The sequence below is a fragment of the Patagioenas fasciata genome, chromosome 3 (assembly GCF_037038585.1).
Source record: "Patagioenas fasciata isolate bPatFas1 chromosome 3, bPatFas1.hap1, whole genome shotgun sequence".
NCBI classification, from domain to species: Eukaryota; Metazoa; Chordata; class Aves; order Columbiformes; family Columbidae; genus Patagioenas; species Patagioenas fasciata.
In genome coordinates, this window is record NC_092522.1 from 696,460 (window position 1) to 721,768 (window position 25,309).

General features: G+C 45.6%; 1 protein-coding gene across 2 annotated transcripts in view; it reads left to right on the plus strand.

Annotated features, from left to right (window-relative positions):
* Window positions 1–25,309, plus strand: part of XRN2 (5'-3' exoribonuclease 2) — a 37,122-nt gene that overhangs the window by 8,279 nt on the left and 3,534 nt on the right. The window contains exons 7-29 of one of the 2 annotated variants that reach the window (XM_065834331.2): window positions 123–195; window positions 293–343; window positions 472–629; window positions 1,071–1,145; window positions 1,239–1,372; window positions 1,459–1,516; window positions 1,607–1,714; window positions 2,735–2,779; window positions 3,500–3,631; window positions 4,010–4,128; window positions 6,822–6,957; window positions 9,746–9,853; window positions 9,929–10,018; window positions 10,508–10,580; window positions 11,211–11,294; window positions 11,468–11,565; window positions 11,656–11,735; window positions 13,313–13,369; window positions 15,031–15,099; window positions 15,198–15,332; window positions 16,059–16,186; window positions 19,339–19,399; window positions 24,184–24,325. In XM_065834331.2, the coding sequence (XP_065690403.1) occupies window positions 123–195; window positions 293–343; window positions 472–629; window positions 1,071–1,145; window positions 1,239–1,372; window positions 1,459–1,516; window positions 1,607–1,714; window positions 2,735–2,779; window positions 3,500–3,631; window positions 4,010–4,128; window positions 6,822–6,957; window positions 9,746–9,853; window positions 9,929–10,018; window positions 10,508–10,580; window positions 11,211–11,294; window positions 11,468–11,565; window positions 11,656–11,735; window positions 13,313–13,369; window positions 15,031–15,099; window positions 15,198–15,332; window positions 16,059–16,186; window positions 19,339–19,399; window positions 24,184–24,325 (2,214 nt within the window). The remainder of the gene's footprint in view (window positions 1–122; window positions 196–292; window positions 344–471; window positions 630–1,070; window positions 1,146–1,238; window positions 1,373–1,458; window positions 1,517–1,606; window positions 1,715–2,734; window positions 2,780–3,499; window positions 3,632–4,009; window positions 4,129–6,821; window positions 6,958–9,745; window positions 9,854–9,928; window positions 10,019–10,507; window positions 10,581–11,210; window positions 11,295–11,467; window positions 11,566–11,655; window positions 11,736–13,312; window positions 13,370–15,030; window positions 15,100–15,197; window positions 15,333–16,058; window positions 16,187–19,338; window positions 19,400–24,183; window positions 24,326–25,309) is intronic. The other variant, XM_071805579.1, reaches the window with a different exon arrangement.

Consider the following 25,309-nt stretch of genomic DNA (forward strand, 5'->3'; position numbering starts at 1 on the left):
ACCATGGATTAGAATTTCAAGTATCCATAGGTGAGATTCAGTATTCTATGCATGAATTCCATAAGTTGTATTTTTTTAACTGTGGTGGCATGAATTTTTTACATAATTTAAATGTTTTGCAGGTAATTTTGTCTGATGCCAGTGCTCCTGGTGAAGGTGAACACAAAATCATGGATTACATTAGGAGACAAAGAGGTACGATTCAGAGAAACGTGAACATTTTGTTTTCGATAGAGAGACGGCCGGTTTGACGTGACTTTGGTTGTCTAAATGTGATTTTTCTTTTGTGTAGCTCAACCAAACCACGACCCAAACACTCACCACTGCCTGTGTGGGGCTGACGGTGAGTTCTGTTTCGCCGCAATACTCGCTGGCTTACAGTAGAACATGCTTTGCTTTTCAACTTCTTTTTTTTAAAGCTCGATAATGTTTATCCTTCAATATCTTTTCTTTTTCTGTTTTCCCCGGTAGCTGATCTGATAATGCTTGGGTTAGCCACACATGAGCCAAACTTCACTATAATTAGGGAAGAGTTTAAACCAAATAAGCCCAAGCCGTGTGCTCTTTGTAACCAGATGGGCCATGAGGTCAAGGAGTGCCAGGGTTTGCCCAGAGAAAAACAAGGCAAGGTAAGAATTCTCCTAGTTGTAGAAATTCTTTTCATCTACAGGCTGATTTATGTTTTGATGAGATCGTCAAGTTGTTCCCGCTGTTGGTTTTGGTTGAAATATGATGCAAATTATATTATTGGAATTGCCTAGATTTCCTCTTTCATTAATACGTAAAAATTGTACTTCTATAACGCAGAAATACTGTGCCAAACCCGGCATCTTCACCTGTGGTATTTGGTTGCATTGTGGGCTTTGTGTGGTCTTTTCGTTGTTGTTCCACTGGTGAGAGAGAGCGATTTGCAACTCAGACTTGCCAGGCAGCAGAATGCGTGCTCGGCACCGGAGCCTGAGAAGCTGTGCCCGTATATCTGTGAACTCTTCCCAAAATGAGCCTTGGAAATTGCGCTGGGGAAGCTGAGGTGAGCTTGGGTGTAATGCGGCTCTTCCCTTCCCGTTTAGCATGACCAGTTTGCAGACAGCCTTCCCGTGGCGGAGCAAGAGTTCATCTTCATCCGACTGTGTGTTTTGCGAGAGGTAAGCTGCGGGGTTCCTAGGTCAGCTTTCCATAGGTGATATTTCTGAGCTCCGTCCACAGTGTTTTCTGACGCGCTCTCGTGTGTGTTGCAGTATTTGGAAAGGGAGCTCACTATGGCCAGTCTGCCTTTCACTTTTGATTTTGAAAGAAGTGTTGACGACTGGGTGTTCATGTGCTTCTTTGTGGGGAACGACTTTCTCCCCCATCTGCCCTCCTTGGAGATCAGGTAGATGAGAGCATGTTTTCTTTTCCTGCGCCTGTACCCACTGTGGTTTTCACTGAAAACAATGTCATGCGTGTGTTTGTTTCTAGGGAGGGAGCGATTGATCGCCTGGTTAACATATATAAAAACGTGGTGCACAAAACTGGGGTAATTTTTTTTACTTTTTCTTTAAAAATACCTATGTGCTTGCCATAAAAACAGGCTTGTTTTTCAACTGTATTGCTTTCTGTTTTGCAGGGCTACCTCACAGAGAGTGGCTTTGTGAACCTGCAGCGGGTGCAGATGATCATGTTAGCTGTGGGAGAAGTGGAAGACAGCATTTTCAAAAAGAGGAAAGATGACGATGTAATTTGCGTTACGTTCTTGGAGTCTGGTTTAAATAACGCGTTACTGTTAGACTGTGACACTCCTTTGGCAGAATAAGGAAAAAAAGCAAACAGCAGCTCCATACTTTTTTGTTATAATCTCTAGCAAATTCCTCCACACTCAAAGAAGAGTTGCGTGCTTGCCCTTGGTTTTCCTTTCCTGTTTTTCTGATTGTTATCCCAAGTAACAGCAAAATGAAAACGTGTGTCCTGCTGCTGCCTGCAGCTTGTTCGATAGCTGCTGTGGGAGCTGCAGAAGGAATCGGTTTGTGATGTGCTGCAACCTGTGGAAGCACAAACCCTGCGAGTCGGGGTGGAACACCAGATTTGAATTCCACACTTGTTCTCCCCCCGCAGTACCTCCTGCCATTGAAATGTGGCTGTCAGTTGTTCTTTTGGTCTGTCTCTGCAGTTTGTGCATGGTTTTTTTGCAGCTATATTCCAGTTTGCTCATCAAATACAGGGGATAAAACACTTTGTGAATGAAAGAGCGAAATGTTTGGTTTGTAGTTGCCCCAGCCTGGACCTCTCTTGAAGTAGAAATGCCAGTTCGTTTTCGGTTTCTGTGGCCCAAGAATAAGAAATATATTTTCTCGAGTCTCTTATTTTCCTGTTTCTAGGACTTTATTGTCTCTCCTACATTTTTACGTTATGTTGGTGGGGCTGGCTGTTCCAGGTTAGGCAGGGAGCCCGTGTGCTCGGGCGCCGCTGTCACCGTGCGGTAGCGCTGTAGCTGAACTCAGTGGATGACAAAAGCCATTATTGAAATAGTGGGGCTTTGAATAGGCAGCTGCTTTTTTCCCCCATAGGTTTTGAGGATAGGGTGGAAAATTTTACCCCGTTTCTGTTGGATTTACAGATGCAAGAATTGACCTATGTCTTATTCAAAACGTTATGTAAAAACCTTTTGGCCTTCTGGTCAGTGAAGGGTTATACTGAAATATTTTTCCAAGAGCTCTCTATGCTTGACTGACTTCATTTCTCTTTATTCTCTATCTAGGATAATTTTAAAAGACGACAAAAAGAAAAAAGAAAAAGAATGAAGGTAAATTAATTCCCTTCACAGTGCAAAAAAGTAGCCAGAATTAGAATGTTTGCTGTAGCTTTCAGCAAGTGTTTTGGTTGAAACCGCAGTTGTAATCACTGTATTTTCTGGCCTGTGTGTCAACCATTTTAAAGGGTTTTTTCGTGGCTTTCTGTAGACTGGAGCTTTGAAAGAAGGAATTGCATATTAAAGGTTTCTTAAAAGGGAGCGGAGGGAGGGTGCTGAGTGTGCTGGATGATCTGTGTGCGGTGTCCCTCACATCTGCACATCTGCACTTGCACGGTTATTTGGTGACGCACAGGAACTGCGTTTCCACGTTGACACGAGGCTCAGCAGAGAACACGTTCTGCCCAGTGACTTTGCTGGAGTCTGACTTGCCCACAAAACTGCCTTTCAGCCCACGTAGAGAGAACATGAGCACAAAATGCAGGGTTGGTTTGTTTGGGGTGGGTTGGTTGGTTTTGGTTGGTTGGTTTTGGTGGTTTTTGTTTGGATGGGGTTTTTTTTAAAGTTTAATAAATTATAGGAGTATAAGAGTCTCACCTTTTAAGTGTCATCTTCTGCGTGGTTGAGATTGTTGGACATAGCTGAGCTGAGTGAATGAGTAAATTATGCTTGTTTTATACGAGACGTTAATGTGAAAACTGCGAGGGTGCGTCATCGCGCTGCCGCGGAGGTGACACCGCTCTTCGAGCGCGCTTGGACGTGGTTGTCTTTCAGAGGGATCAGCCGTCCTTCATTCCCGGCGGGCAGTTTTCCCCTCAAGCGCTGGGCAATCGATCCAGTCCCCAGGCAATCAGCAACCCCAGACAGGCCGCCTTCGAGATGAGAATGCACGACAGGCAGAACGCTGTAAGTACACGGTCAAAGGTGTTTACACAGGGACGGGGAAGTAATCACATCCCGTGTTATTCTGGACACCTTTTTCTCTGCCCTATCATGCTTGGCTTGAAAAGCAGACACCAAAACATTGATTTTTCAAGGAAGTGCCTTTTAATAACGTGTTTTTGTGAGACTACTTGAATAGAATCGTGTTCTTTGTCTTAGTGTTTGGTATGACACTGCTACTTGACTTAATGGTGTAAGGGTTGTGTGGCTTTTGCCTTGAGTTTTTGGGGGACTGAAACTGATGTGTGTGATTATAACAAAGCTGTTAATTTTAACTTGAATTTACAATGCCTAATAAATCCTTTTCCCCCCTCTATTTATCTGTAATAATTCTGACCCCAGACGCCTTCGTCGTCTCCAAATACCAGCCTCACTTCTGAGGGCAGCCCGTCCCTGGCAGGAGGAATTAAGCGAAAAGCTGAAGACAGTGACAGTGAACCTGAGCCAGAGGATAATATCAGGTGAAGCTATTTTTTTGTAGCACTTTGTTAGCAAATTGCTGAAATAGATGCAGTCTAATTAATGCCATTTAGCTCAGAGCAGCAGTGCCATCAGATGCTTTTCTATGATCTTTTTATCCGCCGGTAATTAATGTGGAGGGTTAGAATATTCAGTAAATTCCGGTGAGATGTGTAAGCTATCGCTGTTAAATCTGAGTACCCAGATTAGTATGCGCGCAGGTTTTCATCCTGCGAGCCGCTGCTCCCTTTGAGACCGAGCACTAGATTGGCGAGACGTTCGCTGTTCAGCTCTGATTATGTGAGCTGAATGCCGCTGTTCTGCAGCCCAATTTTTGAGCTGTTTAACCCCTCCAATTCAGTTGCATTCGCGTGTGCAGCATTATTTATCTTGGCCATCGCGGTATGGTATTTCTCCATCTTTGATTTGTAGCGGGCCCTGTTGTGTCTGTGACGAGTTCTTTAAATGTCTTAGGATGGCTGATCCCTGGATGATTAAGGGATAGGAATTCTATGAGAATTAACTGTCAGTGAATTACCAGTGAGTCTGCATTTATCCAAGGTTTAAATCAAGCTATTGCTGTTTAGATGGGGGGTGAAGGCCCTTACAGTTGTTTGGTGAAGGTTCTACCCTGATAAATGCAACTGGTTCGGTTTTGTTTTCCGTGGAGTCGGGGGCTGCAGGTGGGCTTGGGAAAGCAGTAGCGGTTACTGCTTTGTGAAGTGCGGAGCGCTGCTCTTGTGACACATTCATCATATCCGGCCCATCAGACGTTCCAATATCAGATACTCTAGCTCTCCTGCTGCCTTTCTTTCCTGTATGTGCAGATCTGAATGAATTGGGTTTTTTGGTTGGTGATTTTTTTTTTTTTTTTGTAGTCAAGTAAGCAGAATTTTTGTCTAAAATCAGAATAAATTGTAGTGTTGCTTTCCATCTGAATTTCAGCAGAGAAGCTTTAGCAGTTTTATAGCAACTAGTGGGAATGACCCGTGGTGATTTACGAGTGGCAATAGTCTTGACAGGGCTGGTATTGTCAAGCAAAAGGATTTGCTGCATTTGTCCACAGTTATTTAAGTTCTTTTGTAGCTCAGAATGTTTATTCAGATCCTTTTCTGAGTGGAAGATGATTTTATGCTTCTCATCGTAAGTAAAAACAGCCGCGTGAATGTACTTGATGCAATGAAGTTGTTGTCAATAACGTATCTTGTATTTAGAATGACTTTAAAAGGAGAACAAACGGTTGTAGTCAGGTAGCAGGTGGGGTTTTGTTGTCTCACAGCCAAGGTTGGTGGGATGTCTGCAGTGTCTGGCTGCTGGGGGCTCCTGGGGCAGCTGCTCAGCGCCTGCAGGCGTTCTTGACTCCGTCCCCCAAGACTCCAGCACAAGTAGCTCTGTCCTTGCTCCCCGGCTTGCTTAGACTCTTGAAAACATCTCCTGATTCCTCTGCCTCCTCGGCAGCTGGAACCATCTCTGAACTAGCTCAGGTCAGGCTTCAAGAAGTATCCCTGCACTGGGCGTCGACTTGAAATAGAAGCAAACCAAGAACCTTTTTGCAAAACCGAAAGGAGGTGCCTCATGTGAAAAAGCGTCAATGGATCTTTGCGCTCTCTCAAAGGCTTCGCAGGCTGCGTTTGCTGTGCGCTTACTGTGCCGCTCTGACGAGCGCCAGCCTTGAGCTGACCTCGGGTTACTCGTGTGCTTCAGATTCTCTGTGTGATTTGAAGTGGTCGCAGCCTTTGTGGAAAGGGGTCTTGCGTGGCGGCTTTCAGATGTGATCATCAGTGGCAAGCTTTGAATTGTTGAGGAAAAAATTCTATTGAAAAAAAGTCATTAAGGGATCATCTGGTTTAACCAGTTTCTGAATCAGATTTGTAATTTACTTTACCCCAGTTGGCTTGGATACCAGAATTCGTGTGAACTTTGAGATAAGTGTGTACAAAATGCATGCACTGTGGTGAATAATATGTTTAAATCATTAAAAAAACGACAACAACAAAAAATCCACCACAAAACCCAAACAACCCAAAAAGCACCCAAAACCAAGGCAGATGGTTCAGTGAGGGACCCAGTTCTGAAGTGCGATACCAGGAGTGAACCAAATGGTGAGCAGAGCTTAATCAAGCTGCTGCTGCCTGGGATTGATTGAGTTTGTATTTTGAGTAGCAGGGAAACAATACCACTCTTCTGCTTGAGAGGGGCACGAAGAACAGGGGGTGAACTTGGTGTCTGAAGGTTTTCCAGTAAGAAAAAGATGTTTGGCCTACGGTAGATTGAACAAAGTAAGGAAAGGGGAGATGTTCTTCTCTTTGTAGTGGCTGGAAGAGCTAAAGAACAAAATTCCAATGGCAGATTTGGTAGTAGGTTCCCAATAAGAAAGATGAAATTGCTGACTAGAAATGGGTGTTGTGGGAGGTCCTGCCAGCAGCGGGCACGTGTGGAGTGCCTGCCCTGCTCCTCACGGGTGCTTCAGACGTGTGTTTGTTGGGGTGGCAGCTTCACAACTTCCCCTGCGTTCTCTATGATGCCAGCTCTCAAATTCCATTCTCTTGCTGTTGAGTGTCGGGTTTTACGCTTTCATTTCAACTGTATTGAAATGAGAATTGAAGTAGCAAGTGACTTCGGCTTATATTTTAATACAGATATGTAAATGTGCATATATTAACATGTATTGACGTCTGTTTGTGTTTTTACACAGGTTATGGGAAACTGGTTGGAAACAGCGCTACTACAAAAACAAATTTGATGTTGATGCGTCCGATGATAAATTCCGTCGTAAAGTTGTACAGTCCTATGTGGAAGGGCTTTGCTGGGTTCTCAGATATTATTATCAGGTACTTCAGGATGTCTTTCATAAACTCTAGTTTTCTTTTGCGTCTGTACGCTATTTCTTTTCGGGAAATCATAATTATCCATTGCTCATTTGTGAGAAGCAGGGCTTGTTTTTAAAGATACAGAATCAGAGGCTGCCCATTCTGTTTGACACTAGAGATGTGAATGCAGTTTTTGTTTCTCACATACAGTAACGACACTTGTTAGTTTATTGGGGACTGATGCACATTTTCCTTCGCCATACATAGCCCTGCATAGTGAAATTGCAGATGACTAAATGAGTGAACAAAGGACAAAGCCTCTGAAATGCCAGTAAGAATTGGAAAGGAACAGAGTTGTCAGTCTCCTGCGTAGATTGTAATGATGTTCTATGAAGTGCATTGTGATTGAAGTAATCTGGATCCGATTTAAATCTTTTGATAATTGAGATGTCAGATTGGCAAGAGATTAGTTAGGCATGTTGGGGTTTGCTGCACCACCGGTTAATAACCAGCTCCGTGCCCTGCAGACAAAGTCGGTTGTCGCTGGTGTGTGCGCTGGAGCAGCACCGGCTCTGTGCTCAGCACCGTCTTCAGAGGGGCTCACACCTGGCCAACGTAAAACAAATACCTCCCGTGCCCGTAAAATCTCTGCAGTCTTGAAGTTATGTCATTTTAACGTGCTCCTTTTCTTAATTATTATCTATTTTTCCCCCCTTGGAACGAAACGGGAGTGTGTTCCCTTCCACTGCGGTGATTAGTTGAGTTTGGGCTCCGACCTGCGTGTTATGGTGGATGCAGATCATGGAGTTTAAGGTTTGCAAGTCTGTTGCGGTTGATGTGCGGGGGAGCTGGGCTTTCCGCATCCTCGAGGAGCTCCTTCGGCAGAGGGCAAATGTCACCAGGACACCTCAGCAGGTGGAAATTGCCGTGGTCCTGCGCACTGGTGAGCTCTGCTGGAAGCAAAGCATGGTCCTCTCAGCAAGACGTATTCCTGGGGCTCTGAACAGTCCTGAGGGAAACCGAAGGGCGTAGGGGAAGGGAGAGTTTGTACAAGGCGACCGAAATATTTCTGCTCATTAGAAGACTGAAATGAAGTTTGTTTTATTCAAAGAAGTGTGCATTTGTTGCTTTGTGGTCAGTGGCCGTGACCTTGTGCAGACGTCAGATGTGTGTATAGCTGTTCAAACCAGGGCTGCGTTTGCATGCGCACTGCTGAGAGATTTGTGGCTTTAAATGTATAGGAGCTGGAAGATGGGCATATACCACACTTAAAACAATATGGGCAAGTCCCTGTGCAACACACACTGGTGTAGCTTGTAAAACCAATTTAATTCTTAAGATGTGTGTAGGTGACTCCTTGTCCTTCTGGGTTGTAGACATTGAGGCTGAAGTGACTGGTGCATATAGAAGTGGTAGATTATTACAGCTGCCAAGAAAATAAATCAGTGGGGTTGACAACAACTTCAGGCAGGACCATAGTGCTCTCGAGAAAACAGAGGAGGAGTGCCAATTAGAGCCCAAGGAAGAGTGAAGGTACAGAAAATACCCTCTAGTTCAGAAATGTTCCAAAGGAAAGTACACAGACGTTTCCAGCTTTGTTTTTGCCGTTCTGCTTTATACTCAGATTGCTGTAAAAGAAATCAAGTCTCTCTCTAGATCTTATAAAAATGACGTTTAGACTTAAAGCGGCGCGGCAATGGGTACTTGGACGTGCTGCAGTTTGTATGTGTGTTATGGAACGGTATGGGGCAAGAGACCTTATCCTGCCATGCACGGGCGGTCCGGAGGGTGCGGAGCAGCGGCCACATCGGCTTCTGCCCTCCTGGGACCTGCATTAGGAGCCGCTGGGCTGGGGAATTTCACACAGCTTCAGGGTTTGCATTTTTTTACCGTGATAAGAATTGCTTCCCATAACTGCTGCTCACTGCCATCAGACTTCTGACAGAATACATATTGTGCTTTTCTGTTCTTATAAAAACCTGATAACGCAGAGCATGTTCCACTAGTGGGAACATCTGTTTGGAGAGGAAAAAAAAGGAGAGAAGAAGAAAGCCACCAATCCACCTGGCTTTTGAAACATACTGAAACCATCTGAAGAACTGCACCTAATAATTATAGGCTCTGTAATTTTATACCAAAAATATCACTGGAGGAGCCTCATTGACATTTACGTATTGAGAACTGGAAGTCAAAATAGTGGGCTTTTGTTTCAAGTGGTACTGCGAAGAAAAATAGCTGAGGAGGTGAAGACTTGACTTAGACCTCCTAGAGCCACGTTTCCTTCACAAAGTGCATTGTGTTCTGGTCTGTTTGTTTACTTTATTTTCTCCTTTTTGAGGATTGTTTTGAATCTTTCAAGTGAATGCACTTTGTGTTTTCCAGTATTCAGTATAGAAGAAAAAGAGGGGGGAAAGCAAAATGTTACTCAGAGTGTGTGCTAGTGCTTGTACTGAGCAGAAACAGTGAAAAGCAGAATACCTTTCGCCGTTGAGGTGTTCACAGCTTGCAGAGCGGCTCGCGTCGGGCTCTCTGCTCCCTGCGTTCCCAAGGTGGTGGTGGGATTTAGCATTGGGAAACCAGTGCAAACTGTACTGCCAGGGAAATCCTACTCAGTGCCACCGAAACCCCCGTAACGCTTTCTGACCATGGTTCTGCTGCTCGTACGGTTGCAGAGAACTTGGAAACTCCAGTGGTGTCAACACCGTTTCCATCACGAACACAAAACGTAGCCCCACGCCAGCTACTGTGAGGAGAATGAACTGTCCAGACCAAACCAGCACTTGTGGTTTTATGTGTTTCTCTCTCCTAGGGCTGCGCATCCTGGAACTGGTATTACCCTTTTCACTACGCTCCCTTCGCTTCCGACTTCGAGGGGATCGCAGACATGCCGTCGGATTTTGAGAAAGGCTCAAAACCGGTAGGGCATGTTGATTTATTGCTGCTTTAACAGCTCATTAGAAGTGTCCTACACCTGCTCGTTTCATTTCAACAGTTCAAGCCCCTCGAACAGCTGATGGGAGTGTTTCCAGCCGCCAGTGGGAATTTCCTGCCGCCGACGTGGAGGAAACTCATGACAGACCCGGTAAGAGCGCTGGGTTCGCTGCTCCCCGCGAGGGTGCGGTGCCTTGCGGTTGTGGGAGCACGGCTTGCTGCTCCCTTCAGGCAGAAAACCAGCGGGGGCCAGCAGGGAACGTTTTGGGTAGATTGCAGACATTCTTCAAACATCCTTAAAAGTGAGATCCCAATGAGAAAAATCTATTCCTGGCTTTTACACTTTGGTAAGAGTCTTTAATTTCTTATAGAAACCTTGAAAACTCAATTGGGGAGCAGATACGTTTAACCTGGTTACCTGGAATTGTTGTGTCCCGCCTGATTTCTGGTGCTGATACTCTCAGTGATGGAAATGCCCTACCGCACTGCGTGTTTAATAAAAGATGTTCTGCCAGTCCAAGTTCCGTGTGTCCTCCTTGGCGTGGTGTGTGCTCACCCTCTGAAGTGCAGCGCTATGTGCCATTCTAAGTCAATTTCGTAATTGGCTTTAATAATTTTCTTTTAATTTTCTCATATACAGGAATCAAGCATAATTGACTTCTACCCTGAAGATTTTGCTATTGATTTAAATGGGAAGAAATATGCTTGGCAAGGTGAAATTTCAACTTTTTTTTTTGAGCTACAATATGCTGACATTAGCTTCAAGAGTCTATAAAAAATAGGAAGAAAATGGAAAGTGATCTTAGTGAGGTGATTACACACCAAGTCACACAGGTAGCTTGTGTTTCTTGGTGTGGGGAGAAGTGTTTTGCAATAGGTAGGTTTTTGAAAAGAAATTTATATGAACAAATTGTGCTTCAGTAGCTGATTTAGAATTGGCAATGATTAGTGGTAATTTCAGCAGTCATTCTAGATTCGTTAATTTATCCTGAACTAGATTAATCATTTTTCTATTTTTATCAGCCTTACTGTGTAATTGTCTTTTGTCTCCTTTGCATTTAATTAATGGATCTTGTTCCATTCAATCAGTGGCTCGTTAGCAGCTTGTGAAAACGCTTTGGGGAATACAGAAATATTTGGATGCATACAAAGAATGAGAAAAGTTCCGGTATTTAATGCAGCTGCTTCTTGCTTTAGAGAATATGAAAATGTCGGGTTTTCTTTTCTGTGCCTGATGCAACAGTTGTTCCTTGGGTAGAGAATCTATTGAAGCTTTCCATGCTGGTGTCTTTCACCCCCCTGCCCTGAACAAACGTGAAAAGCTCCTGTTTTGGTTGCACTAGGGGTTGCGTTGCTGCCGTTCGTCGATGAGCGACGCCTCCGAGCTGCGCTGGAAGAAGTCTACCCTGACCTCACTCCCGAAGAGAGTAAGAATGGTGGCATTGTGTTACAGCTTGGTATTACTGCCGTGTTTCACCCCGAATGAGCTTTCTCCTCCACGTCAGTGCGGTTTTCCCGTAGTGGAGGTGTCATCAGGACCGCGTGTTCCTTCCTCCCCGCTTGGCTCCGAGCTCTCATCCGCTCTCCTCATCTCTTGTAGGCAGAAGAAACAGCCTTGGTGGTGATGTTCTCTTCGTTGGAAAGCACCACCCGCTTTGTGACTTTATTGTAGAGCAGTACAAGACCAAAAATACAGAGGTGGGTTGTAGTTGTTCTCAAGAGATGGTGTGAATGGGGAGGGCGGGGGTCTCACCCGGGGATTCAGCTGGCTGATTGTCTCTTTCCCAGCCGGTGGACATCCCCCCCGAGCTGTGCCACGGCATCCAGGGCAAGCTGACGCTGAATGAAAACGCCGTTCTTCCAGAGCAGTGAGTATGGCCGGGCTGTGCTGGCTGGCGCTAGCGACATCTGCCTCTAAATAAACCTGTCTCCGTGCCAAAAATGGCAACGCGTTCGCCTCTGGGGCTGCACACGCGTTCCGCTGGGTTTCCTAGGACGTGTGTATTATTATCACGTATGTAAAAATCCCCAAACTTTCATTCTATCGTCCTATTTTGTTTTAATTTCAAGACTGGGCTTTTAAAGCAGCATCAGAAATCTTTAAAGCGCTCTGATGTGTTTGTTTCATCGCTGATGAACCCTTTGTTTGAATATTTGTCGTTTCATCTATGGAAGAATACTGATTTTTCTGTACTTAGTAATGTTTGAACTCTAATAGGTAAACAGGGCCCATATAATGAAAGTAGCGATCAGTGAGGTCGTGTTGTCTTGGAGTCTTTGCTGTTGTATGACTGGTAATTTCATGCAGTCTGATGTAACTTCCAATAGCACGTGCTGTTTAAAAAAGCGCCCGACAACTCTGCCTTTTATATGCTAATCTTAATTGCATTAAAGAAAAATCCAGATAGAGATATACTAGATATATTTTGCCATTTTCCATTTGTGCTACAGCATTAAATTCTGTATTGTTACCATCTACACAGACAAAAAAATGCTAATATATTTTGTTTTCTAGATAACGCATTTAGTTTGAGAAATTATCAGCGTAATCTTCGCATTGTAGGATATGCATTCATTTATCTAACTTCGCTTAGAGGCATAAGCAGGTGTTCAGTAACTGATTTGCATTAAATGCACAAACACTCCGATTTTGTTGGCCAGATAATGTATCCTAGGTCACACTCACTAATATACATTCATCTATTCTTGTCATGGCTTGCGAAGAACATGAGCAAGTCAGAGCTGTTCTTGGAGGGAACAGCAATGCAGGAAGAGAGAACTCTTCTGCCGCTGTCTCCCCTTGCCAGGGCGGGAGAAATGGGTGGTTTTTTACCTGGAGAAGCAGTCGGCCAGGGGTTCTGTGGGGATGAGCAGGCGTTTGTGTCGCCTCTTCCGAATGAGCCTTGCTTTGCTGCAGAGACGCGGCTCCCGCTCGGCAGCACGTGTGCCTCGTGAGCTCCGTGTGCGACGCGGGTCTGTGCGGTCGTGCGCCGCAGCCCGAGCGAAACGTCCCGCTGCTGATGGAGAAAAGTCATTGAGGATGGAAGGGCGAGGTTTCCGCAGCTAAGGAGGAAAGGGTTAAGATGCAACTGCATGTCAGCTTATTAAATCTCAGTTACAAAGGAGAGTCCTTAAGGGCTGTGTAAAACAGCTGGGTTTTTGCTTGTTACTTCAAAGCCTTTATCTTCCTAGTGAAGCAGGTTTGTGTCTACATGTGTGTCTGTCTGGTCTTCTCCTGCCCTCCTAGAACCTGCTGGTATGCTCTAGCCAAACCTTGCTTACAGAAATACGTGATTTAGGGGAAAGGGGAGTTAATACTGAAATGGCTTTTGTGTGTTGCAGACTCAGTTGACAGGGGAACAGGACAGGTAGCAACAGAGAAAGTGGAGCAAATGGTGAGAAATACATTACATGGTGTTTTGACAGAGGTTTCTCTCTTTACCAGGACAGTGGAGTCTCCTGTTCCGATGCTGCGGGACCTTACGCAAAATTCTGCAGTCAGGTAGGTAAACTCGGGCTTTTAAGGGCATACAAAATACAGCGATCAAAGCTTAGTTTATTCTGCTGGTTTGTGGTGTCAAATTTGCAACAGAATCCTTCTCTTAATAAAATTGAAGCTTTTACTTTAGGCGCTTGTGGTTTTCTGTGAGAGCTGAATCCAGGCTGTTGTGTTGTAATGCTTGAGGAGCAGTACTAACTTTGCCTGAATGTGGTGTTCGGGAGAGCAATAAGGAACTGCATAATGAATACAAAAACAATGCAAAGTCTCCAAGAGTAAATGTTGTGGTCACAGAAGATTTTAATTACTCTTGCACTTGACAGCAAATTTCTGTAGATCTGCTGTGTTGTGTGTCATTCTCACTTAATTTGGCACAGTATAATAGGTATGTAATCCTTGAGCCTATAATCTTTCACTTCTTGAGCCACGTAAGATACTTGAGACCCTGAAAATCACTTGTGACCTGTCTGCAGATCGGCATGAGTTGGTTCAGCAGAGCTGTGTCCAGGCAGGAATGCCAAGCTGCACCTTGTCAGGATATGGCAGAAAGGATGTTCCGAAATGGCGATCTAGTTACTTTGAGTGATGAGTTAGAGGTAGTTCTTGGCTTTCCATCTGCTGCTGCCGGGAGGTTTGAGTTGTTCTACGCTTCCGTCCATTTCTCTATTGCAAGGATTTTTCTTCCCGCCCTTTGAGATAATATGAGCAGTCATGATCCTGCTCTTCAGCTCTTGTCACTTGGGCTGGATTTTCCAAGGGACCATTCCTCTCTTTCCTTCCAGTCTCATTCATTCTCTGCTGAAAACCAGATGTATTTCAGCTGGAGGAGTGAGATTATTCCGCTTAGTTGTTTGCTTTTATCTTTCTTGGCATGCCAAGCATGCTTCTGCATCCAGTGGTGAGAGAACAGAAAGCAGGTTGGTGCTGTGTGCTTCAAACGCGGCCCTGGCGGGACCTCCCTGAGCCCTGGGTCCCTGCACCAGGACACGGGAATTGCTGGCACTGTGCAGGAATTTTCCTGGAGCAAACCTGAGCTGCTGTATGACGCATTTTCTCAGCAGAAATTAAGCTTTTGGCCGCTTTTTACTCTGTTACTGTTTAGTTGGTCTCACACTGGACAGCTCAAAATGCAGGGTCTGCAAGAGGTCACTGAAAATACGTGTATATCCCCCCATGGGAACTGCACGCAACTGCAGAGCCGCCTTTCGAGATAAAACTCCCTGGCCCAGCAAATCCCACTTGCCAGTTTTGCCTGGGTTTGCCTAGGCTGCACAGCGAGCTTATCTCCTGCCCGCTTAGGCTGCACAGCAAGCTTATCTCCTGCCTGCCCGCGCTGCGCAGCCATGGAGCTTAACGGGTACAGGGCCTGCAGAGGTACCTTCATGGCCGTGCACAGCGCGAACTGCTCACTGGACGTTAAACTTTCTTTTGGGCTGGCTGTTGGTACAGAGGAGGAGAAACATCACCCTCTGCAAAGTAATTGGGACATCCAGCTTCAATGTAGTCAGCATATCCACGTGCAAGAAATGCAGTTTGCAGTTTAAGCCATGGGTTCTTGAACATTTTCTGTTGGGTACATCACTGTTAATGAAGCAGCAATTAGTTTTTTAATCTTGCTTGACTTAATTATCATGTAGACCTAATCCTCAAATACTTTCTCCTAGTATCTCTTTCAAAGATCCACAATTTGATGAAGAATTCGTTTTCAAGGCTAACGTGTTACCTGGCGCAAAGTAAGTATCAGTTGTCAGTTCTCAGATAATTCCATTGTCTTTCGTTAATCTGAGCATTTACTCTGATAAGTATTTATGGAACTATTTTTAATATTAAGGAAACCTGCTCCAGTTCTGAAGCCCGGAGACTGGGAAAAGACCAACAACGACGGCAGGCCTTGGAGACCACAGCTTGGCTTTAACCGAGACAGAAAACCCGTGCATTTGGACCAGTCAGCGTTCAGAACGCTGGGGTGAGAGCGGCAGCACTGTCACTGGCTGCCGTGCTGAGACCAACATTCTCCTTTAGTGCTTTCTTAATTAAAAAACCCAGGCAGTGGGGATGGACTGTCGGAGATCGGATGCTGGTATTTTATGTTGGAAACTTTGGCATGTGATGTTTAAATTCGGAGTTGATGGAAACTGCATTGCAGTGATTGTGCCATGATCCCTTGCATTCGTCTTGATTTTGGGTTTGGGTTTTTTTCTACTAAATATTTCTGTCTAATTTTCCCGTTGGGTTTTTTCAGCTGGTGGATACTCGCTTGAAGTGCACAATGAGAATACTGCACACAAGTGACAATTAAGATTATTATGAGGACAGTAGTGTCTTTTATGCTTTAAAAAATGGGTTTTACAAACCCTTGTTTGAAGCACATGTTACACCTTACAGTCTGACTGTCATTTTTCAAGGCATTGCCACAGTCAGTTTCTCTTGGTTCTCCGAAATCCAAGTAAATCTTTCAGGTTGTGTAGTGCAGTACTAGAATGGTTCTGAGCGCAGGAGGAGAGAATGAGCTGGGCTTCTGTATTACGGATAAAATGAGGCGTTTTTCCTTGCTGGGAAGAGATGTGTGAAGGAGTCACTGTCGTGTTTGTGCCCATCTCCCCAGCCCCCTGGAGAGCGCTGGGCAGCAGCGGTGCTGTAAGGGGACGTTCGTAAAAACATGCTGTTCTTCATCCTTTCTCGCCTGCCACAGGCACACGATGCCAAGGGAGCGAGGGATGCCAGGGATGTACCCCAACGCCGTGCCCCTCGGAGCCTACGGGAGCCCGTACGCGCGGCCGCTGCTGGGCGGGCAGCAGCAGATTCCCAAGCTCTTGTCCAGTAAGTTGCTTCCACTTTCTACATTTCCCAGTTTTAAAAATATTTTGGTTTCATTTTGATCTGTTGCAATATTACGAATAAAAGGTGGATTCAGGCATCCGTCTGCATTCACCTTGTGTTGCTCTCTATTGCTCTTCCTTTGCGCAGTCGCTGTGGTGAAAGGTGCTAAAATGTAGTTCTGTGCCTGGAAACGAGGTCCCATGTTGAAAACTGTGCCCAGTGCTCAAATGCAATAGGAAAAAGTGGCACTTTGGGCTCTTAGTGTCTGTTATCCGGAATGAATTCAGTACGTGGCTGAATCTGAGCACCGCCAGCATCAGCTGGCTCGGCAGCAGCTCGGTGCTTTGTGCTTGGAGAGAACAAGAGGAGAACGCTGCCCACAGAAAATGGTGAATGCCCAAGGCATGGTGGCAGAGCAGGAGAGGCGGTGGGAGCGGCAGATAAGCTGTGCTTGGTGCTGAGGTGCCAGCCTGAACCCAGATTGCTAATTCGCAGTCCTGCATCGCTCCTCCTGCCTGTGTCGGCGTTGTGCCACAGCACAGCCGTCTCCTGGCCTTCTGCAGACCTCAAATACAGGTATCGCTGTCAAAGCACAGGTATCTTAGCTGGAAAATCCAAACGGGAAGGCGTATGCTGAGCTTTATTAATGGGGCGGTTTATCTCTTGTGTCAAAGTCACGTTCATCGGGTATCTAATCATGGGAGAACAGCTGTATGTTGCGGCATAATTGGATTGAGAAGCATCTGGAACCCACAGAGTCCTGAAAAACTAGTGCTGATGTGGTTAAAATTCCCACGTTTCGTGGGATTGCTGCGGAACAACTTTTCATTTTATGTATTATGTTTTTATATGTATGATGAAGTGAAATTAGACTCTCGAAGGGCAATGCGGTCACCCGAAGTGCCATCTCCTCCTCAAGAGCCTGCTGTGGGTGTTCTCACTGCTGGGCTCTGATTTGACTTGGATGTGCCAATTTTCAGCTGATGAATAATTGTCTGTGCTGATAACTTGCGAAGTCAAGTGCAGCATGGCAGTTCTCTGTGAATGGCACGTTTGGTTTCTGCAGCGCGGGATATCTGATTTGTGACTTTCATTTCAGTCGGTAAACTTGTCAATTAGCTGCATTTGAAAAGTGATTTTGATTAATGCAATCAGTAAACACAAAATCTCGTCTTTGATTGCCACACTGATTAGATAAATTGTTACTTGAGGAGCTGCTAGAGAAGGCAGTTTAGTTGGCCTTATAGCTCTAGGAAATGCCTAAGTTTTGAAGACTAAAGAAAATATTAATTGTCACTTCTCCGATTTTGTACCTTTTTGAAGTGCAATTCACTGCTCTGAGCTTTTTGCCTTCAAAGGTTGTTCTCCATCAGAGCCATACAAATGAATAGTAGTAAGGTGGCTTTAGATGTTTTTACGATGATTTCACTAAGCCGTTTCTTAAACTGTTCCCTAGGGCTGCAGAAAGATGTGGGTACAGCAGGAGAGCTGGGTCCTCTCTTTTTGCCCTGGAAAGACGGTGGTGATTAAGTAGGACACGTGTTCTTAACGAGCCCATAAGCGGGAGTCTGCGTGGATGAGAAACACTGTACTGGGACGAGACCAGCGTCATCTCGCTGGGTTTCTCAGCACCACAGTGGGATGGAAAACATGCTTATAAACTTCAGTTAAAACGTGACGTTGTGCACAGGGAGGGACTGCGCCAGTCTGGGGATTGGCCGGGGGCTTGGGGTCTCGCCCAGCTCAGCCTGTGCCCACATCACCACTGTGGAACGGAGGGGTTTTCTGGAATGTTGTGTCTCCCAGCAAGCCAGAGCCAGCTGAGCCAGGCTTGCGGGGGCTGAGCCAGGCTTAAGGGAGCTGCAGGTCTGGCTGTGGTGCAGGTGTCTGTGAAACCTTGAAATTATCAGACATAAGAAGACATTTTAGGACTTTCCTCTGTTTGTTTTGGTTTGCTTTCTCTCCCTTTTTTCAAACGACTGCAAAGCTTTAAGGTGCAGGGACACCGCAGTGTAAGCGGGCGCCGCTGTCCCGTGGCGGTGCAGCCATTAGACAGCTTCTGGAGCCAGCTGTTGAAATTAGGTCACACTTAAACACCATTGAAAATAATCAAAGGTGTCACTGAAACGGGGGCTTTTGACGGCTGCACAATTCGAGTGTTGTGGCCGGGCCGGGGAGCCATTGATTAGCTGTTGCTTTTATCCTGTTTACTGACCAGTTTATTTAACAGAACAACAACCGTTTAATTGTGTGTCCCGTTAAAGCAATGTTGTTACTGCTACGTCTTTGTGAAGAGTTAATTTGGGTAGAAGAACAAATGAGAAGTGGGTGGTCTTTTCCCCTGCGGTTTCTGATAACCGCGGTGCTGGGGCTGTGGCCGAGTTCTTCCCCAAAAAAGTTTAATTCGCTCTGATTGCACTATCTGAGAGATCATTAACAGAGTTTTATTATGATGTTAGCATTGTCCAGGCTTAACTTTTAAATATATTTTTGCTATCTTTAAATATATCCTAAATATAATTCTATCTATATATCTATCTATCTATATATATATATATACTTAAACACGAGTAAAGTGGAACAGTTTGCTTTATTATGTGCTGTGGTCTTTCTTTTAATTTGCTTTATAGAATAACTTAATCAAAGGGAAACGTGCACATATTTTAAGTGTTAAATAGTTGTTGCTCATTGTGATGATGACACAGTCTGTGTGTATATATATATACACATATTTTTTCAGATAGTGTAGTGATGAATGCACTTACAAAAAATATAGACAATAAATGAAGTCTTCAGTTGTGATGGTAACAGGCATGATTTTGCATTTTTGAAAGTGCAAGAAAAGATACCTAAGAAGTGTCCAAGCACTAACCAATGCCAGTTCTAGCAATTAAATGTTTTAATACACCAAGTAAGCTTTGAGTTATAAAAAAATGGAGTTACATTTTATCAATTAGCGTTAAGTTTGCCACTGACGGACATAAGGGCACTATGAAAATGAGGAGCAGTAACCAGCGACTTGCCGAGGTGTGTTTGGTACCCCCGGCTGGCGCTGTTTGCCTTGCTGAAGCCCGGCCCGGGCGCGCAGGGGAGCGCGTTCCTCGCTGTACGTGCCGCTGTTTGATGCGCCGTGTTGTGTTGTTTCCCCGCAGATCTGCGGCCGCAGGAGTCCTGGCGAGGCCCCACGCCGCTGTTCCCGCAGACCCCGCAGAGGTGAGCCGGGTCCCACCCTGTGCAGAACGTGCCCGGAGCCTGCGCTTGCTTCTGCTTTTCTGTCGTTGTTGTCCCCTTTGTTTTCAACCTTGTTTGTTGGAATCGTGCTGTACAGCGGGTTTTTAAAGTTGATTAACGACCATGATTTATTTATATTTTGAGAGTGCACTGCGTGGTGTTCATCCTTTAAAAGGCTCGAGTGCTTTGTCTTAAAAAAAAAGAAGGAAAAAAACACTTTCCTTTAAAACTCAGACTGCAAAATTAACTTTACTGTTGGTGCTTTGGTACCGTTCTTGGTTCTTTGGCCTTTATCTTATTGAAGCTTTTGAGATACTATGAAATTGAACACAGAGAGCTTAAAACTGCATTAGATTTTGGACAGGCTAAACAAATTTCTTTTTAGGAGGGCTGTGGAGCTTAATGAGGCATAACTAATGGTGTTCCACTTTTATCATTTCTGTGCCGCAGCCGCAGCATTAGTACAGACCAGCCATTGATTCTTGCTGCAAACCTCTTGAAGTCCTAATCAGCTTCTTTGGTACAAGTTTTTCAGGGCTGACAAGCCTATTGTAGGGCAGTGTCACTGTAGGTCAGTAGTTATTAGTTGCCACTGAAAACAGTTTCTTTAACTACTTAAGACTGAACTGAATTAAATGCAGAAGGGACTCAGGGAAGGATTATGGAATCCGCAGTCCAATAAGTGCCATCGAATAGAAGGAATGTGACATGGTTTGATAATAAGGGATGTTTTACGTGCGTTCCTTCATTGATAGGTTGTACGTCCTTAAGTCAGAGGGACTTTAGGAACTCGGCGTACCTGCGAAAGCTATGAATAATGATATTTATGTATGTTATGGAGGAGCGAGAGCCTTTGTGAGATCTTGGGAGTTTCTGCTCTGAGACACAACTCTTTTTTCCATGGTTTTATTTGCAAATGTTAACCATTGAAAATATCTGCTTGGGGGGAATTTATTGAGCTCTCCGCAGTCACGTTTTCCATGGCAACCCTTTTGATCCCTACTGAAGTAAGGCCGGCTCCCTTGTCCTGTGCCACGTCGGTGCGGAATATTGCATTATAAATGAATCTGGCATTACAAACTTTAATATTGCTTTGTCCCTGGGAATGGCTTTTCCCACACCTTAATTAAATACCATTTGTATAGTAGCATTTTGTGAAATACTGTCAATTCACCAGGCTGTTCATTTTTGCAAGGCGGAAGAGTTTCCTAATTCACATACAAATAACTTCTTTCAGCCAGAAATCCTGTTTGTTTCTCACGTGAAAACACGTTTTTGTTGCAGTTCTAATAATCGACTGTAATGGGAACGGCACCACGAGGCTCCTGGGCTTGGTTTGTGCTGGTGTTCAGCTGTGCCTGCGCCCGCCCGGCCGCTTCGGAGCGGTTTTGTGGCTGGATGGTGCTCGTGGTCCGATCCTCAGCTCTCCAGCTGCTCCAGTGCTGCGGTGCTTACCCCACTGTTCAGTCCCCAAACCGGTGTCCCCTGAGGTGACTTCGCACTGAGGATGTTCCATCTTCACCTAGAAAATAAGCTTTGGAGAAGCTCGGAGAATGCTGTTGTCGCTTTGGACGGACAACAGTGTCTTTGTGATGCTTCCCCTCCCTGGTGGGGCTTGGTTGTCCCTCTGGTCTGTGAACATCACGGACCTGCCCGTGTCGGTGCTGAGGATAAGGAATTAGGTTCTTGGCCACTCAGGGCTCGTTGCCATGCGGAGCTGAACCTGGAGCCCTACACAAAACATCAAACAGAAACACAGAGGTGTGGTGGTGCAGTTCAGTGTGCAGCAGGTAACACACAACCACCGGGCTGCTGTTCAACTGGACACCACCCAGCATGTCCCTTCAGACCCTGGGCTGCCGCACTGGACACTGCAGAGCCTTATTTCGTGCTCTTGCCTTCAGGGCTGGTGGTCTGATGTGTTTCAGAGGTGATATATAGATATATATATATATATATATATATATATATATATATATATATATATTGCTACCTGATTTCCTGGCTGAGGGAAGTTTGTCACCTGGTTAAGCAAATGCTTTAGCTTGACCTGCTCATGGAAGACATTTCCAAAGAGGCTGAGGTTGCAAAACAGAAATGTTTTACTGGATAAAGCTTCCTGAAGTCGTATTTTAGCTATCCTGTATTTACTTTAGTTTCATCTCCAGTTGATGTAACTCTGGCTGGTGCGTGTGAGTAACTCTGCCAGTGTGAACTGGTGATATTCCACGGGGCACAGTTATTGTTTGTCAGCCGTGAGGCTCAGCTTTGCTGAGTACCCATCTGCACCCTCAGGTAACTGGAGTCCCCGGTTAGTACATCCAGCAGATAAACACAAAGCCCGGTGCTGTGAGGACTCTGATTTCCTGAGTTCTGTTTACCAGATGAAAACCTAAAATGTTGGTGTTTAAAAGTAGTGCATAGCTGTGCGAATTCAGAGCAGCAAAAGGTGTAAGCTGCTTCTCTGGCTTGAAGATCAGAAAACGTATTGCAGGTGTTCTCGTTTTATTTTTCTTGTCCTACTAGGCTTATCCTCTAGAATATGTAGTGGTTCCAATTGAAAATCGCCTGTTTCACTCTTTCAGATGGCCTCAAAGCAGAAATACCCCAGCATAATAGTGATACCAGTGTCTTTCATTTGTTAAATATCCCAACTTTTCACTAAGCAGCGCTTTATTAAAATAAGACGTTTAAACTCCGTGCCCAGTCCGTATTCCTGCGCCGTGGGGTTTGTGCCCGTTGTCACCGTCCGTCAGCCAGGCCGTTCATCGCAGCCACGGCAGCGGAGCTGCAGGGACGGGGCGGCTGGCGGTGCAGGTCCTGGAGCCGGGGCTGGATGGGGGCCCTGCAGTTTTCCTGGAGGCCCAGCAGTGTGCTCTTCCTGGACACTCTGCTGCTTTCTAGGAATAATGGGGGAAAAAGTACTCAGAGTACTTAATCTAAAGGAATATTATACTTACTTAGAATAGTGATTTAGAGTGTTTAGTCCCTGGAAGTGTAATGTGCTATTAACTTTAAATACAGTATGGCCTCTCCTCGTGAGTGGCTGAGATAACACTGAGTGTTTCTAGATGTTACCTCTGAAGCTAAAAATAAAAGCACACCGTTCAGTATTGCCACTCGGCTTTTGAGCCTGTTTGCTTTTGGCACATGTATTGCATACCGTGTTTAACGAATGTGTTTTTACCAGGCAAGACTCCTACTTCTGTAAACAGGAATCAAGTTATTTGCTTTCTGGAGACGGTGGGAGTTTCTCTCACCTTTCTGCAATCGGGCAGGTTTTCGCCTGAGCCCGTGGAGCAGCTGGCTTGCGGGCGCTAGTGTGAAACCAAAAGCGTCCCAACCCAGAAAGCCGGAGTGCCTCGTTTAATTCGTTTTAATCTGCCGTTTACCTATCTTGGCTGCAGCTCTGTTGAGCTGCTGAAGTGTGTTTGAGTCCTTCCTCCCCAGCATCGCTTCCTCAGAGCTCAGTTTGCCCAGCACCACACAGCTGCCCGTGCATCCTCGCTCAGTGCGTGTGCCTTTTAAATCACACCAAACCCGGCCCGGGGGTTGGGTTATTCCTGCAGGGCTGGATTGCACCGGCGGAACCAGCCAAGCCCAGCGGGGGCTCTCCAAAGGCGTTCAGTGTCTGTGGGTGCAGCGGGTGAATGCCAAAGCGTCCCTGTCCCTCGGCAGGCTGGGCACCCGCTGCTCCCACACATCGCTCTTAAACAGGGCTCAGACAATAGTAACTGTCTCAACTAGCCCGTGGTTTCCCCTTACAACGATATATCGTACTGCAAAACATAACTGCTGTGAATTCTGTAAGGATTCATACCCTTCCCCATGCTGTTCTAAAGACTATATCGTTTTTCTAAATATTTTTAATCAAACAATGGTGTGACGTATTATACCTGTTGCTTTATAATTGTGATGTTAGAATAGGTACTTGAGGGCAATTAAAACATTTCTTGCTGTTAGTAATCTGGGATGGCAAACTAGGTTATAATGGATGTTGAATTTGTGTTCCCATATAAACTGTACACCAAATGTCAGTCAGTCCACGCCAATTAGTGCTTATGTTGCTAGGTCACCGTGGTCAATTGAAAACGGCATCAATAGGACTTGAAAAGGTTTCTTCCCGATCAGACCTTCTGACATATTGAGCAGAATAATGGATGGGAAAAAGCAGCCAAGGCCCCTACCCTAGATTCAGAATACTCGCAGTAAGAATTCATTTGCAACCTGCAATTAACTAGAAAGAATGGACTCCCAGAAAGAGTCTGGACATTTAGAAAAGAAAGCCTCATTCTCCTGTATCGCACATGTTTACTCTTTGGATGGTGCGGTATGTTTTAGCTAACTTGGTGATATCTGGGGTTTAGTCTGTGTTCGAGATCAGTGCGGATGAACTGGCAAATTTGCCCCTAAAATAAAAGATGGACAGAATCCTTCCAAGGAGTTGAGGAATCTGTGATTTGTAAAATGGAGTTTGTTGCTTGGGGCGGTACCTGGTTCTGTGGCTTTCAAGCTGTGATGAAGGAAGCAGGAAGGAAATGTGGCCTTTGGTAGGAGAACGTTGGAAGGTATTCCCCCCTCCCCAATTTATCTCCAGTGGCTGGGCTGTCTTTAGCACCACTGCGGGCACAGCCGGGTGTGCCCGCGCTTAACTCCGAGACAAATCGAATCATTTCTCATGCGAGACTACACAAGTTTGGGGTTTGTGCTGTGAAGCTCCCTGCAGGAGCCGTGCTCACGCTGCCCGTGCTCTCTTCTCTCCGCAGGACGGCGGGGGCCGCTCCTCTGCTGGCCTGGAACCGCATGCTGCAAGCGCAGAACCAGTACCAGCCCGGCCAGTTCCAGGCGCTGGGCGGGCCCATGGGCTACCCGCAGCGCCCCGAGGATCGCATGGACCGGGGACGGCAGGTACGAAGGCCTCACCCCGCGTTGTGCGGGTTCTTCCCCTCTGCGCCCCGTTCCCGCGGGGCGGTGGGAGCGGGCGCAGCGTGGGCGGGTGTTCCCGGCTGGTGTTAGCCCAGCAGCGAGAGCACGGACAGGTGAGTGTCCCAGCGTTGCCCTCTGTGTGCGCCGGCCAACAGCTCACTGCCGTGGCTTTGCTGCCACCGCTTCTCATTACAAGTAAATCAAACGTGCCACCAAGCCACACACTCCACGCAACCTGAGGGAACAGGATCTGAGGGCAGGTATTTCAGCCAGAGTCGTCATCTTCTGTAAGGAAACCCATCAGCTGCACTTTTTGGGGATATAAGGCTTTCTCCCCAATACGTTTAAAATACAGATTCTTACAACTTCATTAATTTTTCCTTTTGAATGTTTCTTGGCTTTCTCTTAGCTAAAAAACTACTTAAACGCAAATGTTAGAATGTAGTAGCCAGAGAAATAAATGTCCGTGAAAGTACACGTGAAAATAGCTTTGCATGGTTAAATGAAAACAAGTGAATGTGACAGGAGAACCTCATCCAAAATTATAGGTGACTTTGTCATCTATTTATGAAAATGCCGCAGAATGAGAATGCCTCAGCAGCAGGTGATGTTCTGTGTGTGTTCCCAGCAAACACATAATATGCGTATACTCTTGTATGAGAAATTTTGAGTATTTGCAGTGCTATATACCAGCTTAAAGTAAATTTCAGACATCTGTATTAAACTTTAAGTTCTGTTGCTGTTTTGGTAAGTCAGAACTATAACTCAGCTGCCGGTGATGGGGAAAGAGGAGGAAGAGTGCTCAGCTGCTTGGTGACAGCGTTGTTCCCCAGTCTTTCATACGGAAACTGAGGCAGGAACTGATGAAATTTGCCGCCTGTTGGCACCTGGTTCAGCTGCCTGTTGCAAACGTGCTCAGGACACGTCACCTTTTGGTGTACACTCCTGGTTCTGCTTTTCTTCTTC